Consider the following 21,692-nt stretch of genomic DNA (forward strand, 5'->3'; position numbering starts at 1 on the left):
TTTTCCTCCCCTGAAGCAAACCAGTGATTCACAATTTAATATAAACTTTTTTTAAAAGTTTGACTCATGCAGCAATTCCAAGCATTTTTATTTCTGAGCTCTTTGAAACATTTGAATGAACTAATGAAATACTGTGCCTCTGGTGTGCTTGATGTGAACCTCATGTTAAAGTGGGCTCATGCCGTTTAAGTGCAGCAAGTGAAATTTTGAAGCCCCTGGGCTTTATCAGAGATGCGTTGTCCCATGGAGTCATGTTAGCAGGAGCAGACATCAGGGCATGGTACAGGGCAGAGGGTGAAAGAGTCACGGGGTGCAGAGGTGATGGCAGCTCTGCCACATCCCAAGCTGCAGCAGCAGGGAAACAAGGAGATGCTGCTGAACTGAGGACACCATCAATGGTCCTTGGGAAGGGAAATGCCAGGGCACAGAGCTTGCTGGAGAGTGTTTTTAACAGCCAGTCCGTGATCAGGGTGGGATTTATCACCCAGTTCGACCCAAACCGAGCTGCTTTTGACTCAGCTCTGGGAGCTGCTGAATTGCAGCGAGGTGTGCGGGTTGATTAGCAGTCGTCTGGTTGTGTGATGAGTAAAGCAGAGGGGTGCTGCCAGACTTCCATAAGTGAGACTCAAGCTGTAGAGTTTCAAGTTGAAAAACATTTATATTGGCTACTAAAGGGAACACGTGACACAGAGATATGCCATGCAAACTGCAGAGATTTTCCACTAGGAGAAAGACTCTGAAAAGCTACATGAGTACAACATGTAAATAAGTTTGCATGAAAAATTAGTTAGGTAATAGATATTTCGATCCCTCAAAGAATGTATTTTATATAAGAATGAAAAAACATATGGCTTTCTCTTCAGGTGTACATAGTACAACTGTCCTATTTTGCATAACTACTGCAATCATAAGTGAATGATAAACCGTTCAGGAACCCTTTGGGAAAATGGCAATCTTAGGTAAGAGCATTTAGTGCATGAAAACTGCCCAGGACAAAAATCTGCACCCAACATATTATTGCAATTTTCTGCTTTAAGTGGAAAGTTATCAAATTTTTAATTTACCTTGAAATATCTATTTTGTTGCACAGTTTCTAATATAATAACCTCCATATTCTGTGATTGTGTAATGAGTATTTTTAATGTCACATATAAAAATATTCCTGAGTTCAGAGATCTGTTTTAAATCTTAGACGTTTTGCAAGAGCCAGAGGCAGGAGATGATATTCCCTGATGCTGGGATTAAGCCTGGTGCAGAACGGAGAGAGCATCCTGCACCGCTGGAAGCTGCAGCCTCTAAACAGGCTCTACCTCACCCCGGTGGCACAAAATAAAACCTTGGCCTCGAGTTTTCCTCCAGTATCCTCCAGGGCTAGCTCAGGAGGTGCAATAATAAAAAAGGGGGATCAAAGGGAACTGGCGGACAGTGGGGCAGAGAGGGGCACTGGCGGCGTGTTCCCATCTCTGAGGGCGGCCCGGTTGGCGGCCGCAGGGTGGTTATCAGCTGCATGGCGGTGTGATTATGGGACAGCAGCAGGAAATACCTGCTGTAATATGGGAAGCTGGCAGTTGGGAGTGAGGGAGGAGAACAAAGGCTAGCGTGTGTTTGCAGATTAGAGGAGAGCGGCAAGTCGCTCATGAAAGACGGCCTAGCAAGGTGGCCCTGCCGCTGGAAGCACGCAGCGCCATGAGGCCCCATCTGCCACACGGCGCTCAGTTCCCCTTCCCTGTGACCCAGCCCTGTTCAGCTCTCATCAGCTCACTCAGAAAAGCTGTTAGAGGGGAAACAGCTAATTTTATCAAAGGGGACTGGAGCAGTGGCAGTGCTTTAGTCTCCTGTCCATGGGCAGGAGAACAAGGCTGCTCTCCTTGCCTGCAGCTGTAGGGTGAACACCAACAATGGACACAAGCCTTTGAGCTGGAGGACACCACTGGCAGGAGAATGAGGTGTGTAGCCCAGCCTTGAAGACTTCTCAGCCGGAAATGGATTGCTTGACCACCAGAGGAGCAAGGCGGAGAGGAGATGTCTGTCAGGAGCCAGGAGAGCTGGCCCAGTGCGAGTGCTCTTCTCCTAGCAGGCTGGGCTTGGTCATCCTTCCAGCAGTGTCCTCATACCTCTTGTTTCTTCTCAAAGAGGCTCATAATTCTCTTACCACATTATAAGCAAATACACTGTGCAGTCAGAGTGCCTTTAAAGTATTAAAACCTTTCTGCCTTGCAGCCTCATGGCAGAACATTCAATAGGTTAAATTTATTCAGCTTCCAAAAAGAATCAAGGGACAAGCAGCCATAACCACCCTAGTTGCACTGGGAAGGCACAGCTTTTCTATTTACAAGTTGCCTGGGGGGAAAATGCCAAATAATTTATTCCTCCTCCTTCCCCCCAGTGCAGCTGTGGGGATCTGAAACAATTTGTGAACTTGGTGTTTCAGAAGGGCCAGAAGACCAAAGGGGTTGAACTTGAGATCTCCTAGGGTCCTTTTCCGACCTGAATTACCCCAGCACCTTGTGATTTTATGATTCAGCTTTTTAAGGACAAGGCAGGGCAGACTTTCACCAGAGCATGTGGAGCTCTGCAGTTGCTCTCGCTACAGTACATAATTCACAGGGGCTGTAAGCACTGAAGGTCCTTGGATGGAGTTCGAGCTCCTTACAAGGAGCTCTTCACATAAAAGTGAAAGGTCTTTCTTTAATAGAAGTCTACACAACAAAAAGTAGGTTCATGTTTCTTCTGGTGATTTTCTAGTGCCATCAGAAGGAGAGACTGCAGTTAAGCAAGTCCAAATCTGTAAGGCACAGTAAGCTCTTCACCAACAGAGCTTTCTTCCCTGTCAGACTTCTGACCAAGGGGTCATGCTACCAAATGAATAAATCAGTAGCTCTCCAATTCTTTCTCTTTGTATGACATCTTATAAGCTCTTTATAAATGATAATAAGACTAATTAGTAACACATGGTGTCTTGTACCTGACCTGTAAGGCCACAGTTTAGGAAGCACTCTGATTTTTCGCTGAAGTCTGATCTGCTATGAGCTCTCGGCAGATCTCATGACTAGCTCAAGGTGAGAGGGAAGTGAGGACTGCATTGTGCACAGCAATGGCAGGAGAAACTGTCCTACTGCCCTTCATTCTTGGGATGACATCTCTACTACTAAACCAAGAAGGGTCAGGGATGCCATGGCCAGGGGACATAGGCTGACTCATGTCTGCTCTGCTTAAGAGAAAGTTAGGTGGAATGGTCCAAAGCAGAGAGAGAGACAGCGAATAGCTTGCAGATAAGCGATGCAGATGATTTGTCTGCCAGGAACCTGAACTCATTCCCCAGCCATCCCATATTCAGCCATACAGGGCTACTGTAGAGCTGTGCTCACAGTCAGCAAATAGGATGGCCCAACAGAAGATGTGCAGAGGGAAACAGTCTACATAAACCAACATCTATGCTACCATGTTTTGCTATGTTTTTTTTTTTGTCGTTGTTGTTTGGTGTCCCCCCCCCCCCCCCCCATTTACTCTAGTTTCAGTCTGTGAACTGAATACTTATTAGTGGTGGGAGCACATCTTCCAATTCATCCCTAAGGAGCACGGTGCACTGTCTGGAACCAAAGCACACAGAGGGTGATGTAAAATAGGAGAGCAAATATATTCGTTTTCACATGCAGCATGCTTTTTCATGTTATTCAGGTGATGGTCAACAGTCTCATGGCAGAGGGAGAACAGCTCTTGCCCTGTGTGCCATAAGCATTACTCCAGGCAGTAGACACAATGCTCAATAAAAGAAGTCCTTGGAAGAGCCCCATGCATCATATAATGCATGTCACACTGTGGTATCGAGCCTTTAATCTCCTCTTACAACCTTTGCTAGAGATACAAAATTCTGTTATTCAAATGGGTATGTACAAATGATTGGTCTCTTTTATGGATTTCCAAGTACATTTTAAAGGTCAAACAAGTAATTTTAATCAGTCATGTGTGTTTTGACAGCTGATAAGTATCGAACGTACAGCAGCACCTGCAAAGCGAGGTTAATTTTATTCACCCTTACGTATTTGGATCGGGAGCGGGGATGGTACTTCTCTCCTGCTCATTTCACTCTCCATCACCAAGCGCCTGGCATCGATCAACCAGTGCATCCACAGGAGAGCACTGTCATTGCAGCACTTCAAATCTGAGTCACAGCTGCTTGGACGAGGGCCCAGGACCTGTGTCATATGGCTGCCGATTAAGAGAGTAGTAGCTGCATCAGAGCCTCGCTGCCCTCAGCTAACAGCATGCCTGGCTACTCAATCTGTAAGGCTTTCTTTTAGGCTTCCTGGCTAGTAAGCGTTTGGAAATTTGTCTGGCTTGGTTGTTCTCAAATTCTTGTGTGGTGGTTGTGGAGAGCTGTCAGATCACAAGACTACAACCAACTATCCTCAGTTGCTGTCTGCAAAATTGTAATCAACGAAACTGAAAGCATTCTCCCATTTCCACAAATTGCAGTCACAGGCTGGGAGTGAGGTTTGAACTCGGATCCTGTAGTGTCAACTTCTACCATGGGAACTAAAGGACTGTCTGCATCTCTTACTGGGAGCAGTAGTACACACAGGGATGGGCGGCAAGGCTGATCAGCATGGGCACCGAGTAGATGAGATTGTTCAGCATGGAAAAAAGAGGATTAAACGGGATCTGACAGAAGCCTGTGAAGTCATCTATCATGTGGAAAAACTGAACTTGTAAGAACTGTGGGGCATGTAATGAAATGGTTAGAGAGTAGGTGTAAGTAGGCAGAAGTGCTTTTTTTGTGTGTGTGCTTTTCCACTATATTTTTAGAATGCGCTATGAATGGGCGTAATTGACTTCAAAAAGGGACAGGATTCGTTCACAGAAGACGGGTCTGCTGCGGGTACTGAGAGCTGTAGTCCAGCTCCAGCATCTGGCTGGGGAAGTCCCCAAATTCCTGATTGCTGGAAGCAGAGGCACACCAGGGGAAAAGCCTCTCCTGGCACACGCTCTTCTGCACTCTTCCCTAAGCTGCCAGCAGAGGTGAGTCTAAAGGGCTCCTTGATGGAGCCTGTGACAGCAATCTCCAGCTGATCTAGCCAGGGCAGTGGTCAGGAGCCTGCGTGCCATGGGGACACGATCAGTTAGGGGAAGAGGAGACTTTTCATCATCAATCAGAGGGCAGAGAGCTCTTCAGACCCTTTCAGCGATGGTGCAGCTCTCACTCTAGAAAAAGCTGAGAACCCCCGGGTTTTGCAGCCCATTCAAACTGCATCCAGCTCTGCCCCGTAATTTTTAATTTCCATAGCACAGTTTCTTAAGAAGATCTGGAGGGTGGAGGATTAAAACAATTTACAGTTTACAGAAACTCAGCTTTGTTTTGCTCGGCTCATGGGAACAAAGTTCGCAGCGCTATTTTTATGGTACCACCTTGCTTTTATACTCTACGCTTTGTTAAACATGATAATGAGTTCAGTGCTGTATAGAGCATTCAGTGCTGTGCAGAAAAATAAAAGTACTTCCTGCCCACACTTCAAAAGAGCTGGTGTGGTGGTAAAGGCTCTTTCAAGCTAAGGGCTGCTAGCCTAAACAGTGCGTATTCTGGGTTAGTCTGTCAAAAAGCTCTGTATTGTAAATGTAAATTTGTCTTTGTGAGAATGACAAGCTCCTGTTCAAAGCAAAACATTATATGAAGCAGTTCACTGAGGCAGTATGTTTTACTATATTCCCCCTCTGGAACAGAGAGGAGTTTTGTATTACATTAATCAGCTTCTAAGCCCTGAAGGTCACAATTATCTGGCCACTATTTTTCAGTATTAGTGATTTTAGTACACGATTAACTTTCATGTGTGCATCATTAAGATGAGGAATTGTTTTTGAAGTTTCAAATAGAGCAGCAGGTCTTAGCTGTAGTATTTGCCATACTTGCTCAGCCACTGTTAAAAGGGATGATTTATAGAAAATCCAGCTGTGAGTTTTCGTTTCTTCAAGAGCAGGAGGCGGGACTAGAAACCAACCTAAAACCAAGCAGAGCATTGATCAGAGTAGAAATGATGTAGAGCACAGCTCCACAGACAACAACTAAGCATCGTGGAAGTATTAGCTGGCAGAGATAAGGAGGCGGAAGCAGCGCTCAGTGACAGAGGAGCCATCTGTCAGAAACTGAGAATCAGATTGCAAGAAACCAGAAAATGAAGTACAGAAGAAAGTGATTTTGGTTCAAAGGTACAGTGAAGCCTAAGGATATCTATCTGTTGACAGTAAGTTTCTGTACTGTAGCACTGATGTTTGATACAGCAGCTAGCACTGTTTGGAAGGGCTTTTCAGCTTTGAAAACAGACAGAAGTGTCTCCTTTATAAAATAGCTTTTACTTAAAGGTTTTATTTATTTTTAAGATGTAAATAAGCTTATATGTTTGAGGCGGCTTGTTTAAAAACTTGTAAACAAACTTTAAAACTGCTGTGTCCATCACTCGAGAGGCTGGTTTTATTTAACAAGGTCATCTCCTGCTGAGGATAAGATTTGTTCGTAACCTTTCTGAAAATTTTCTTAGGAGAAAAGACTGCTTTGGCCCCAGTTGTGAGGTGAAAAAGGGTAGGCAAGAATATTTTTTCTGGAAAGGGGAAAGGAGTTCCCACCCAAATAGATCTAAACTAACTGGAACTACAGCGTATAAACACCCCGGGGCTAAGTTCTACCCTCGCTTACACTGATGTAAGTCAGGTTTTAGTCTACTGCAGTTAATAAAATTACTCCTGATTTAATTAAGGATAGAATTTGGTTGCACATTTCTTAATAATGAAAAAGCCCCGTGGTTCTTTCCAAAGTGCATTTTGTGTTAACAGATTATTAAGGACTCGCTTTATAATACTTATAAATGAATAGTAAACTCACGTTGTGATGCATCTTTTGTCATGTATCTGTGTTATCCTTCACTGAAACGAGCACTAAGACAGCAAGAGAGATTGTAAGCAATCCTATTATTTCTCGTTAGCAAGTTCCCCGATAAGGTTTCGTACTCCTTTCAGTTCAGTGGCTTGCATTTGGGGTGATATGCTTTAATCCCAAAAGGTTTGTGAGGCTCCAGTTGGCAGTGATAAGATGATTATGAGCTATAGCAGATAAGTGTGAACGTCCCGTACGAGACCCCAGGCTGTGTTATTAGCACCGAGGCAGCCCTGTTGCAGATTGTACAGAAAAATGACTCCTGTGGCAGTGCTTTTCATGTACTAGTTGCTCCGTGCTAGAAGCAGAAGCATTGGCTGTTGACTGTAAAAAAAAAAAAAAAAAAGGAAAAAAAAAAAAAAAGCCCGCTCACTATTATGGCCCAATATGGATGACAAAACACTGTAGCATGTGTGGGAAAATGGCTGCAGTCCAATGTCTGGAACCGTTTATCTTCTGGTAGAGTCTGGAAGATGACTGTTTTATGTATTTTACAGAAATCCCTGCTGATTGATTTCATTTACTTAGGGGGAGGGGGCATGGTGACTGATGGTGGGGACAACTGGAAAAAAAAAAAAAAAAAGAGGAAAAAAAAAAAAGTGGATTCTTTACATTATCCTGACATCCTGTTCTGGTTGGGGTTGTTGGCACCTTTAAAGGAGAGCGGACCATCGTGGACAGCCCGATACATCGTGCTGCTGCTTTTTCTACTGCACAGTTAGGTTTTTGCTTCTTGTTTCTAGGTCTCAGTGAGCTGAAAGTTGCAGGCTTTGCTTACCACCCCCTCCACTGGCACTGCTCTCTTCCTGGCAGCGTCGGGTAAATCTTGGAAATTATTTGCAAAAGGGGAGCGGGCAGAAATTGATACAGGTCTCCGCAGGCTGTCAGAAGTCTGGCTGACAGGGGGCATTGTTATTGAAGAGGGAGGAGGGAATTTGTGACAAAAACTGAGATTTCCTGTCAGTGGGGAGAAGTCTGTTTTCAGTGCGCAGGGCTTGCTGAAATAGCTCATCCCACTTTGGCACGTGACTTCTGTACGCTAGGATGATGCTACATCTTTCTTCTGACGTTTGCTGCTAAAATAGCCACTGTTTCTGTGTTTGGTTGGTTGGTTTGTTGTTTAATAAGGAACAAAACTGGGATATGCTGTACCTCTGTGTCTTTCCTCTAGCCTACTGAAATTTGTGTGTGCTCTGCCTGCCAAGGTGTTTGCCTTCAAATCAATTAATCTCACATCATGGCATGACAGTCACCGTGCCTGTTGTATGCCAGGCATATATATCTGCAGTGATATCCTTTCATGCTGCAGGGGATCGGTGCCAACATTTTCATATGAAACAAGAAGGAGAGGTTGACACTTGGTGGTCAATACGCTGCTAGTGGGTTTGAGGCTTTCCCAAAATGGGGAGAAAATGGATTTTTCAATTGGCAATATTACTTCATATTACACCCAGCAATCTCTTCATGCGGCCTTTTACTCCTGGCTACAATGCCATGTCCAGTGCAGGGTCACACAGCACAGCTGGAGAAAGGGAGAAATACTGTGTCCATCCCATCGCATCCAGTTTCCCATACATACCACTTGGTACAATCAAGACATTCTTCACTGACAGAGTGGGAAAGAAAGAAAGAAGAATTTCCTATTTCACTCCAGCAGCCAAGGAAGCTTCACATATTTATCAAATATTTGTTTCGGATCAACGGGAAACATTAAGGGCTGTGCATAAACAGTATCCCAGCAATAAACCCAGCATCACCTCCCACCTGAACAGTGTCCTGTGCTGTTGTCCTGCAACATTTTTCAGCCTGCTGAGTTACTTTGGTTTCACTGGTCTTGACGTGTGCTTATTTTCTGTGTCTTTTTGTGGAGGATATGCTTATCTCAGACATCTCTTCATTGCTCGTGTGTTGACCACTGATGTGCAAGTTTACAGGAACTTAGATTAATCCTAACCCTTTCAACTTTGTTAATTTGGTTTTCTTCTTACAGAACAACGTTTCATTAGGAGCCTCTCAGAGTGCTAACCATTTTTTGTCTCGATTAAATAAGTTTGAGTCCTTCCTGGTTTTGGTATATCTAATCAGGGGCAGTTGTTGAGTGGTCGATACCGTACTGTTCAAGTGAAATTACCAGTTCTTTTCCTTTCTGTATGCCACTGGGATGTCATATGGCACAGAGCAAATCTAGTGCTCCTGTGACTTCTTCAGATATGCCATTATCGTGGGGTCCTTGAGAGGGACTACCTTCTTCACTGAGAGGTCTCTTCATGAGGTAGTGCTAGTAAACAGATCCAATGTAAGCGTGTGGTATGTTGTTATTAAAACTCTCTTAAATATTTCTTCTCTCCCTAAGCTCATTAACTAGAATGCTCCACTTTATCAGATTGTTTCCTGTTCTAGTGAAGCTGCATCTGACATGTACTTGTGTCTCACTTTCATCTCGCATTTGGCAGATGGGAAAGAAAGGGGTCTAAGCCTGTGCAAACTTGTTTTTTCATCCACTGGGACTGCATTCTCCAAGTAATTCGGAGCAGGTTTGGGACGGCCAGCCCTTGTGCCTTCTTCTTCTGCAAGGGTTTGTAGAGCTGTAAGTCACAACCTGTGCTCGGGCCCCGGCCACTTCTGCTGCTGCCCCTGCAGTCCCTACATGTCAATTAGCTTTTTAAGTATCTTCCTTGCCTAAAAATCCCTCATGTGGCCACTGCAAACGTGCCTTCCTCAGTGGGCTACTTAGAGGAGAAATATCTTGGAATGTATTTTTACAGACTTTGCATGTTACCACATTTTTGGATAAATTTTGTCCTTTTTTGCATTGCAATATAGTATGTGACAAGCATAGGCCAGGTGGTAGAACTACAGCTGCTTCTTGTTTTCTTATCAGACGAAGCCAAGATACTGCTAAAAACAGAAGATCAGATTGAAATAAAAGGGAGCTGTAGGCTGTGAAACATTACAAATACCTCATCGAATGTCTTTGCAGGACATACGGCAACAGCAAAGCTGTTATGTGCTAAATGGGTTTGGAGTGGAGGCCAGCTGAACGCGATGCATAAATGATTTACTTATTCATTTATAACCCTAACCTAGAATCATGAATTTTTGCTGTCCCATAAAAAGGATGACTTTATGTGACCCTTTAAAGCCTTCAGCTTTAAGTGGCATTAAGTTGATGGCTACTTGTTTTGTACCTTCAGTGAAAAATTATGCATAAATCACGTAGGATTTGCTTGTAATGTACTCATAATCCTCACAAGCAAAACTCCCACCCAAATCTAGTGATCGAGCATGGTTTCTTGAACTCAGCAGAAAGGTCACCTCATAAAAACCATGTCGGCATAATAGTCAGGCCACCCAGACAATTTTTTTTGGCTAGGACATTACTTTAATTAAGTGATTGTAAAGTTAAAATAATAATAGGATTCTGATTTAATCAGATAAAAGCCAGGGGAGCTACATTAAGCTCAGTTTCCATCCACTGAACACATCCAGACTAGCTAAGATCACTCGCTGTTTGAAGAACATTTTTGCACAGAGGGGCAGAGAGGGATGGGCCCATCCCGTCCTAAAATGTTCTGGGGTTTGTGTGTTTAAATCGAATCCTTAGAGTCGTTTTGTTCCTTAATTACCTCTGTTCTGTTGATTTATTGATGCTTTTGAGGCAAGTAGGCTCAGTAATACATAATCACACGTGTCACGTAAAAGCTTCTATTGAATCCGTGGACATTGTGCACAAAAGGAAAGGATTGACTGAGGGGAATTCTGCGGGGATGGTCTTCCTCTTAAAGGTAAAAACAGCAGTAGCTGTCATTTAAAGCTGGAATTAAGGTACTTAATCGCAAATGAAATTGAAGGCCTTGTGAAATCAATGGCTAGGGCTGTCTCAGTTCTTGAAATCTGCCCATGCAGCCAACAATTTGGGCAGAAGGTGAGTGGGAACCTGTGGTCCTGCGGCAGGGGTTGGAGGCTGGAACATCTTCAGAGAGCAGTGCTGGGAGGAGCGAGGGCTGAACGTACTGCTCGAACAGAAATGGCCCTTCCAGACCAGGGTGACTTTGGGGGGAAATAGGAGTGCTATATGCTTTTAGCACTTGTTACGCAGGCTCTGAATTTGGATGAAAATTGTGAATTGCAGTCCTTTGCCAGCCATGGGCACTGATGTACAGTTGAAAAAAAAAAAAAAAAAGAACACAATATTGTCCAACTTCACTTGGTTTTGAGGAGATTTTGGAGGTTCTACCTCAGCTTGCAGGTGGGGGGTGAACGTCCCATGCCCTGCATGGCCACTTTCAGACCTTGCTAGAGCTTCTTGGGGTGCCTCAGTCCCCCCGGCAGACACCGTCCACATGGCACACCTCCAACTGCCCTCTACCGCTGAGGACCCAACTCCAAAAACTACCTCTGCTTCTTTTCTTCAGCACAGCTAAGTGCTGTTCCTTCCCTCTGTGACTCTTCTGTCTCTCCTGTGTCCCAGCAGGGACACACAGAGCAGGAAATGGGCCACCTCTTGTTGGAGACAAAGGTTATAGCAAATTTTCCAGGAGATGCTTGTTTGTAACAGAGGTAGATCCTTTCACCAGTGGCTAATGACTTATTTTGGCAGCCCTGTCATCCTGATTTAGTTTTTAGGAGTATGCACCCAGATGACCAGGAGCGAATGCGATATATACAAGCACAACAATGTGTACCTCTCTTGTGCTTCTGAGGCACTGAATTCAAAATATAGATGTATGTTCATATTTAGTGCTTAGCGCATTAAATCTCTGTAGGCCTGTAGAAACATGTCTAATTTATACATCCAAATTAATAGAAGAGGTAATCACACATAATAGTCAGTCTTTTCATCACTTAAGTCAATGAGGAATGAAGACACTGTTTTGTTTGGACTGTAATTGCTTATACATACCTGAAAATACCATCCCATATTCTCAGTTCTTTGTAAAAACACCACAAGCTTGTCGTTAGAAGAGCATTTCAGGCAACTGCATAATGAGTTAACTTCACTTTTCAACTAAACTGAAAATTAGGAGCTTGACCCAGATCTCACTGGGATATCTCTACTGGAGTTTTTCATTGAACTTAGATGCTGAACTAGCTAAACTAGTTCATTTAAAAATCTGTTTGAAAATTATCGTTCAGAAAATGGAGTCTTGAAAGCTCAGTGCTGATAATGAGCATTCTGGCAGACCTTTAAGGCAGCAGTCAAATGCCCTCACGGTTTATATTATTTATTTATATTGCACATATATTGCCCACCTGAACTTCCAGACTGAGTTCAGTAGACAGCTCTAGCTCTGTCTTAATTCCTCAGCCCTGGTTGCAATGGCATCCAAGTGAGGAAAATATCTGCCAGCTCCAGGTGGCTGAGTACACAGATGGGTGAAACATGAGCAGTGGTTTAGAGAGCCACAAGGTCATATCCTAAGAGTAATGGGTATTGTCAACGGTTTTTGCAAAAAGGGACAAAGAGTTGCAAACCTTGCCGGGAAACCTGGACTTTATTTAGCTACAGTTGAAGAAGCAGCCTGTACCAGAACCTACATTTGTACCATTTGTACTGAGAGGCTCTGGTAGGGAGGTTTTAAATAATTTCCTGAACAGTTCACATAAAATAGAAAGTTAGAGATTAGAAGGGGCTAGATGGCATCACCTGTAGTCAGCCTCCATATCATCTTTCTCTGTGATTCAATTCTATAGTGGGATTATAATAGTTGTTGAATAAGGCAGTAGAATTGAGCCTTCAAGTTAAACATAGGCTGAATAAGAATTATAAGTACTGTGTAAATAAATTCCCTCTTAATTACAGTCTTGGTACTAAGAATTTGTCCTTTGAGGTCTGCATAATAAAATACAAGTAGGATCTACAAATTCTAGCATTTTAGTATTAACTATGCTCAGGACTGCTATTCTAATGCATTGGTGGAGTTCCCCCTTCCAGTTTTTACTGTTTTAAGTCACTTTAATAGAGAGAATTAATTTTCATTGAAAGCAATTTTTCCCAACATTTTCTTGTTTCCAGTAAGAAAAGAACAAGAACAAAGGCTACCAAACAAAATACAACTTGTCTAAAATATCATAAAAGCTCTTACACAAGAATCTATCAAGCCTGGGAAAATATGTGTTCTTTTGTAAAAACATATTTTTCCTTGAAGTCACTGCTAGATTGCAAAAGTTCACATAACATATTGGTATGTGTATGTGTTTATGTAAGACGGACCTCTGTATTTCACTTTCTGATGTCAGTGTTGCCTTGGCAACTGTATTTTATTGATTAATAGAATATATATAATTTGTTTCTGAGCTGCATCATCTGATAAATTCATTTTTCTTTTGGAGAGGCGGTTTCATTTTCTTGTTCCCTGAGTAAAATTATTTTTCTGATATGAGAAATATTCTTTTGATCTTTCTGGAGGTGTTTCTGTGGCTGTACACAAAACCCAACAAAGTTTGACAAATATATACTTATAAAGAAAGTTGTTAAATTACATATTATACACTGATACGTGTATTTCTTAGTAAAGTGCTTTTGCCATATGTTTTAATCTAATATTTTATCTGTAGCTTCACTGGTGAAGCAATTGGAGACTCTGTCCATACAGTTCTGGTTATTAGATGCTATGTGGTGCTTTTCATCCAGAGATTTCAAATTCTGATTAGTAATACTTCACAGAATCTCTTTGAACTAAATATTATTCTGGAATTTATTTTACATCTAGATAAGCTGAGATATGGAAAGTTTGAAACTTAGCCTCAAATCAGAGTAAATTTGAAACAGTACTGAGAATAACTCCTGAAACTCAAGAAACTTTTAATCCTGTAATCCATTTTAGGTTTGTCAACTTTAATAGTTAGTTCCCGATTTACTTCTGTAGCATTTCAAGAACCCGTTGTCCCATCACGAGTCCTACTGCCGTGATTGCTGGACATATTTACGAGAAGTTGTGGTTCTGACCTGCCGACCTTCCATCTTCGTGCAAATGGGGTCACGAGTGAATGCTACAAGCAGTAGGGGAGAGGGTAGGAAAGGAGGGATACCGCGTTCAAGTTCAGATGGTGCCATTGGCTGATCGCATGTACAGTTCGAGACATCCGCATCATTAGGTTTATCAAATATCCTCCTATGTTTGGTTTTATCTTTTTCCCCCCTTGTTTATTTGTTTCATGGTTTGTAAGTATTGCAGCTGCCAAGAGCAGCCAGAGTTTGCAGCTTCCCAGATCAGATCAAGCACGGGAGCAGTAAAAAGAAAACTGGAAAGGCCAAGAAAAAGGAGGAGGAGTACAAGTAATGGATGGGAAAGTAATGGAAGTTCAGCCAGATGTTGATGTAAAAGCTGTCTTTTATATAGAGCTGAAAGCGCAGCCATCCCTACAGCCCTAATATTAACAATTTACAAATTATAACAGTGACTGTATTTGTATGTCATACAGAGTGTAAATTATGGGAATGGGTTGTCAACACACATAGGAAAACAAGTCTGAAAATCTCTAGCACTTTCTTTAAATATAATAGTTCCTGACAATTAAATATCCCATTGGTTGCTATCTAAATATTTATCTTCAGTTAAATTACAAGAAGTCCACAGTCAGAGAAAACCCACGCTCTTCTGTTCTCTGTCTTAAAGATTAAATTATGTTCTACCTTTGAAAAAACACTTGGTTTCTGGTTTTATTCTGCTTTATTTTTGTGGATAACTTGGAAAAAAAAAAAAGAAAGAGAAAAGAGTTTGCCATTGATGGCAAGCAGGGACAAAGGCACTGTTACTAGATTGTGGTTTTGAAGGCTGTTTACCATGCTAAGTCAGAGACCATAATGTGAAATGATGTTTTTAATCTTTCAGATTAAAACATTCAACAACAGGCCTTCCTAGCAACAAGGCTCCACCTAACACAGAGCCTCATTTTCTTGCAAGCATCCTGCAGTTTTACATGGATTTTCTGGGCCAGTCTTTGGCAGCAGCAACACTAATTTATTCCAGATGAAAGTCAGGCCCACTATAATTAGCAATACCATGGTATTTGTCTGAAAAATCAAGAAACATTGGCATTTGCTAGAGATGCAATGTGTCTTGTAGAAAACCCTTTTAATTCAAGCTTCTAGGTACCTGGGTCTAAACAGATGATCCAGTACATTTGGCATAGCTGCTTCATTAGTCTGAGGAGAGAGGCGTTTGCTTGCAGAGAACTTGAAGACCCATTCCCCCTCTCCATCCATCCACCCACTGGAGGATGATTCAGTCTGCCTCGGTTAAGTAAATACCTCTTCCATTGGGAATATACAGGAACAATAGGAAATAAATGCTGGCACCTCCGTGCAGTCGGGATCCATTTACTCATTTGAAGATGGTTGTGACTTATCTTCCTCTTGCATAATAACCCGAGAATTGGAGCACTCACCACAGAGGGAGGAGATCCTGGGCTCTACTCTGAGTGGGGTGAGCTCGCATCTCCCTCTCTTAACTCAGAGGACCTAAACTCCTGCCTTCGTAGGATGACCATCCGTAAGTCTTCATGCTTTTGTTTCTTATCCTCTCCTTTTCTGTCTGTCTGTGAAGACTGTAAACTCTGTAAGGCACCAGCATGTTTGTCATTGAACACTGAGCAGCACAGACTTCTAGAAGGTTCAGATTTCATCTGAGGTTTGTAATAAAGCAGTGATAGTAACAAGTGTGTGTATTTCTCCCTTCACACCACAAGCAAAAAAAAATGTAGAGTAAAAGCCTTGTTCTGGTAGCTGCATTTCTAGTTTTTGACTGGTATTGGTAGAAGATGGGCTTTATACAGCCTTCGGTTGTGACACAGTTTGTGGAACAGAGGGTGAGTCTCCAGTGATGCTGGACTTGATGTGTATTTAGGGAACATGTGGCTACTTATTAGTTTTCTATGGCCATGACTATGTCCTCATTTTTGATTGTCTCTTCTAGAGACTCTTGTGCCTTAGTTTAACAGACTTGTAGCACTGGGAAACATTGTGCTTCAGGTTCCTGTCGTATAACTGACAATCTCTTAGGAACTTTCTTGGACCTAGGCAAGCACACAGCTCAGGGCAGAGGGAGACTGCAGAGCTCCTACTCAGTATAACAGCCCCTTGGCATCTTCTTTTCTTTGTATTTCTAAAGAAGGACAGGGTGGGAGGGATGGGGCAGTGAGGACAATGTGCTGCATTATGCAGTCACTCCTGCAACACTGGCGAAGAATGCAGCAGTGATGTGTTCCCTGAGTGAGTCATTCTGGAGCTGCCAGAAGTTGTAGGAACCCGTTGCCCAGTGATGAGTAGTGGCTGACCTTTATTCCCACCATAGAGAATATTGTAAAACTGAGCTGAATGAATTGCCTTCTGAGCATTGGCATCAATGCAGCCTGATTTCCTATGGAATTGAATTCCTTCCCCCCAGCTCGCTGAATCCAGAGTCCTTGCTGTAATGCAAGCAGAAATTAAAAGCGTGATGTGGAAATTAGTAGGGGAAGCTATATGATTTGCGGCATGGGGACAGAAAAGGAACACATTTTTAGGTTTACCTTAAAATCTTTTAAGTTATTATAGTGAAAAATTGTTGAGAAAATCATCGTAAGGAAAATAAGGGGCCCACCCTGCCAATTCAACCCTAATGTGTTTCAGCCCAGCAGATGGATAGCCAGTGACAAATTTGGTCTGAGCTTATCAGGCATAGTAAATTACTGTACAGCTTACAGGCAGCTAAAGTTATATTAGTACATTGTTCCTATAAAGTGACGGTTATTTTGATAATCTGCTTTGACATCTTTAAAGGTATTATTAACTCTAACTACCTTCTATTAAACGATATTTTAAAAAGAAATGAGTTTCCATTTAACAACTCAAACTACACTAAAATGTATATACTGTCAAGGAGAGTTTTAGAAGTACACGAATGCTGTGTTGAGCCTTCCTTCTCCTTCTGCATCTCCCCATCCCCTGTGATAAAAATATCATGGCACATATGGGATATTCTTCACATCATTTTAAAAAAAAATATTAACGCTGAATGAGAAAGAGTTTTTCCATTGGTTTGGAGTTTGTCTTCAACTATGCAGGAGCAATTCAGACACTGACAGTATAAGAAAGGCATCCAGAGATGCTGCTGGCCACTCTTGAAAACTAATTTTTTTCTTGAAAGTGAGATTGACACAGATTGTTCAGTGAAAGTCACAGAAATCATATATATTGGCGTGCCTAAAATGTTTAGCATATGGAACCCACCAAAGCATTTGTAATATAGGATTTACCCTTTGCTTTCAGATCTCTGGCAACTTCTTCCTAAAGCTGTTTTAGTATTTTTTATCTGAGTCTGCATAACCATTTCTCTTGTTTCATCCTGTGGTGATCCATCATAATACACTTGGATAGATTTTCTGAGTGTCCATTTGGCTTAGGATCCTCTTGTGCTGGCACCACTTCTGAAAACAGGAGCTAGGAGAGTAGCTGCTAAAGATTGGCTTCAACCTGGCGAGCTGTTTCCCCAGTTCACCCAGTGCTCAGTGTACTTCAGGAAAAAAATCTCTACTCGAAAAGGTTAACACAAGATCTCAGGGAGAGCATACTCTGCTACTTGCACAGCAGGACGTGTAGTTTCTGCATGAAAACAGTAATAAAAATATACTCGTTATTTATCAAGTAAGACTTTTACTATGTTTTCATACCGTTGGATATCACTGCAGAATCTGTCTGGGGTAGAAGGGCTGTCCTCCAAGAGAAAAGGCAAAGCAGTCTCAGGCTGTCTGTAGTAGCCTCATCTCACAGGATGCCCTCAGGGAGCAGAGTGCTCTGAAAGACATCGTAACCTGAAGGCCGAGCATTAATCTGAAAGCCCTTCAGTGCTGGTGTCCTGTGCTGGCAGCAAAATAGCCCTTCTGAATAAAGGAGCAGAGAATTAGAAAAGCAATGCCAGGGGTATTCCTTAAGAAACTCGATAGAAGTTAAACTCTGCTTTTGAAAATGTAACCTCTCCAGGCATGGATAGGGATGTGAGAGGTGGCCAAGAGGCAGAACGGTCACCCATAAAGAAATACGGGTGAGTGGGGACTTTAACAGCTAAAGCACTGTATGAAGACATGTCATGAAGACACAAAGTTAGGAGAAAGTCTCTTGTAACCTAAAGAGAGAAGGTTTTTAAAAGGGATGGCACGAACCAGAAAGTACCTCGAATCAAAGTGTTTTCAGATTAGGCATATTCAATATGAGTCCAGATTTGAATACTTCTGATGTCTCTTCCCCTTAGACCTCTTGTCTTTATAAAGGGCTAATCTAGCATTCTTTCAGAGCACCTTTTATATTTGATTGCAGGTGTACTTTTTCCTATTTGAATCAAAGTATCGTCTTTAGGCAGTGATTAAAGAGAGGAAGAACCTTTGTGGTCTCAAAGTGGCACATTCTAATTGCAGATGAATTATTTACTGTCCCTACTTAAGAACTGTAGTTCGAATGTCCAAAATGGAGAATGGATGAAATAATTGTAATATTATTGTAGTCGGCCCCTGTAAGCTTTTCTAGTGTAGATGGTCAAATTCACTGTCTGAGAAAAGAGTGGCAGTGAGAGGAAGCAGCAATGATATTAGAGAAGTAATCCTCAGAAGTAAGAAGTCTGGAGAATACTTTTTAGAAAGAGACTCTGTCTATGCTTAGGATATAGGATTGTAAGAAAAACATGAAGATTGTAACTAAAATTTCTTCTAAATGTTCCCTGCCATACTTTATATTAAAGAAATTGTCCATGAGGAGAAGTCCCTGTGAAAGCATGCACCTCTGATGTGCACAGCAATGGCCTGCATATGTTGTAGTTTGGAGTCGAGATGCCCAGTACTGTGTGCTTTTAATTATTGGCAGCTATTACAGGTATTTCCAGTAGAATATGATTTTTGTTGGGGATGGCAGCAGCCAAATTGTATATGGAAACATTGACGAAATAAATTCCTAGGTAAATCCAAGGTAAAAAAACAGTAACAACAACAACAAAACCAGTAAAGCTATGCATTATATTTCAGCTAAGGATAATCCTCCACCTAAACATTCCTCAGGACCTATTTGCGGTGCCATCCCTTCTCATTTTTTCATCACCTGAAAGCCAGATTTGCCTTCAGGGTATAGGATCATTGTGGCAAAGATGAGCTGGCACTACTGGTCTCACCACTGACTGCTGTGCTTTCAGCAGCTCCTTTAGCATGCGGCTCTTGAAGACCACTTTGGAAGGGTCTTTGTGCTTACTACAGATACTAGTGTACTGGTCTCTTCTAAAGTGATGGAGGAGAATATTTTGCCCTTTTCATTTCAAGGCATCGTAAAGTCCTGGAGACTTTTGAGGCCAATTGCCAGATGTGATTAAAAATTAATGGAGCAGAGCAATTATGCTTGATCCCCCTGACAGACATGTGAATAACAGCTTTTCCTAAGACTACCTTTTTAAACAGTTCTTTTTTGCATCTATGTTTCTCTCCTTGCTGACCGAAATGACAAATTCTTTATCATAAAAAATGGAAAACAGCGTTAGTGGACATTTGGGGATTTTTTTTAATGCAGTTTCCTGCAAAATCTAGTTGGATTCTGTTCATTGCACAAAGGGTGAACTAGTGAGCCAGACTGTAAACTAGAGCATGAAACTAAGTCAACAGGCATTAAGTGAGGAAGCAGATACAACTCAGTTTAGCAGTACAGGAGTTGCCTTCAGTAACGTGCACACTCAACATGTGTGAAATGATGCCTGCTGTATTGCTTCAAAGCCTGTCTGCTTTGGAAAAGAGAAAAAAAATAAAGTTGTATTTTTGTCTGCTGTTTCCAAAGCCTTGAAATTCAGACTGGAGATATTTTAGAGGAAAGGAAATAGGAAAAAAAGGAGGAGGTGATGAGGCATGCGATCTCTGCATTGATGCTTTAGAAGATTGTGGGGAGTGCTACTGTTGAGGCTCTTAGGTTGAAGAAAAACATTAATATGACAGCAAAGTAATACTAATTAATGCTTCTCTATAATTCTACATATGCTGAGACACCAGCTAACTGGTGAGAGACTCGGTTATACACAGAGAAGATTCAGTTCTTCAAATCTTGTCTATCTTTTTGAACAGCTAGATATAAGCAAGCATACATTTAACTGAGCATTTCTCTGCAGAAGCAGGGAAGAACAGTTGCCATTACCCGTGAACTATTCATAAGACTTTGCATGCAAAAGTTTTTATGGCTAAATTCTGGTATTTTCACTCACACTAAATAGCTACTCACTCTTTGGGTTATTAGTAGTAAGAGTGTCTGGTGTCTGCAAAAAAAGCTCACTGCAAAATACTGGTTTTGAAGAGGTCTTTACCACTAATTTGGTGATTTTCCTTATTTGAAAGAATATATTCCTGACTCTTCAGACACACATTTTGTTCGTTGTGTCTGTACAGGATAACCAGGGGCTATTTAGAAGGGCAGGATTTGCTTGACACAAATATGGTTCATTTATTTTTTTAACAGTAGACTTTTACGATGATAATCACATCATCATGACATAAGTACTTGTAGCTACTCACAGTCACTGTAGCTATGCAGTTCTCCCAACAGGAAACTGTTAAATAAACAATGGTACTTGAGAAATTGGCATTTTTCTCTCTTGTGTTTCACCACAAGTATATTCTTAGCTTTTCATTCACGGGTATTTTTCCTGTCCTCCAGTCATCTCGTCTACCTTCAGAAACTCACAGGTGTGCAGACCTCTCATCCAAACATATTTGGGGTTGTTTGGAGAATACTGCTCTTCAGTGTCTAGCAGAAGCAGGGGTTAACTAACCTGGAGGTTACCAGCCAGCAACCCTTACCAACCGTGGAAAGCAGCAGTCTATAAAATGTCACCATTTCTCCAAACAGGGATGTAAATGATGTTAATGTGGCAGCTCGGGAGGAATATAAAGATAATGTTTGTAGAAAAAGAAATGAGAAGTTTACTGAGTTTCTGCTGAATAGCTACAGATGTGGCAATCCAGAGGTAGTTAAACACAAGGGGTGGAAAAGTAAGCAATGCATTCCAGCTGCAGCAGCCGAACACTGCTTATGTTAAAGTCTCCATCAGAGGACAGAGCTGGAACTGTATCATGAAAACATCTACTTCAGCATAGAGTAGTAAATTTGCCACCTAGCCAGTCTGACACCAAAGCAACCTGTTTGGTCAGGTGTATCTGAGAATATATATTTTTTGGAGTCGTCCTGAATCCCACATTCCTCTAAGGAAGAGTAAATATTAGTCCTACAGGTTTCGGCAGAGTGGATTAGATGAACTTTCACTCTCCACTTTGGCCTCATTTTCTGTGGTTAATTTCAAGTTCTTGCGTGAAGTCTTCTCAAGATAAAAACGAGTATGGTCATTTTGAGGAGGAGAAAAGTCAAACTTTTTTTTTTTTACAAACTGGTCATTTTACAGGATGTGGCTATCATTATTATCAGTCCAAAGTACGTGAGTCAGACAGTGGTATTATCAAGTTATTCCTTACTGCGGGTTTGTGTAAGATCCACTGAAGGTAATGTGGCAGCTTTCACAGCCAGTGGTGTACAACATTTTCCTAAACTCACTGATGAGAGCGAATGGAGAAATTAAATAAGACAGAGACTCACTGGAGTTTCCCCATCACTAACAGGCTAGGTGTGGGAACAAATACAGTAAAATAACAGCTGGGGAGTCAGAAAGAGGAGGTGTACTTATGAAAATAAAAGAGGAGAAGAGCCCAGCGGTCCTTAAGGAATTGTTTATTGTATTGGAAATACAGGAGAGATCAAGGATGTGCTTTTTTTCAATCT

At 41.9% G+C, this 21,692-nt stretch overlaps 1 protein-coding gene across 8 annotated transcripts in view; it reads left to right on the forward strand.

Moving 5' to 3' along the window:
* Nucleotides 1–21,692, forward strand: part of STARD13 (StAR related lipid transfer domain containing 13) — a 296,363-nt gene that overhangs the window by 211,661 nt on the left and 63,010 nt on the right. The window contains exon 1 of one of the 8 annotated variants that reach the window (XM_040543806.1): nucleotides 5,559–6,236. The exons of 5 other annotated variants lie outside the window; for them this stretch is intronic. Coding sequence is in view for 1 of the 3 variants with exons in the window: in XM_040543798.1 (XP_040399732.1) it covers nucleotides 15,408–15,417 (10 nt within the window). In the remaining 2 variants the exon portion in view is untranslated. Of the gene's footprint in view, nucleotides 1–5,558; nucleotides 6,237–12,969; nucleotides 15,418–21,692 lie in introns of those variants that run through there. 2 more of the 8 variants (XM_040543813.1, XM_040543798.1) reach the window with 2 other exon arrangements.

Source organism: Cygnus olor, chromosome 1 (genome assembly GCF_009769625.2).
Source record: "Cygnus olor isolate bCygOlo1 chromosome 1, bCygOlo1.pri.v2, whole genome shotgun sequence".
Classification (NCBI taxonomy): domain Eukaryota; kingdom Metazoa; phylum Chordata; class Aves; order Anseriformes; family Anatidae; genus Cygnus; species Cygnus olor.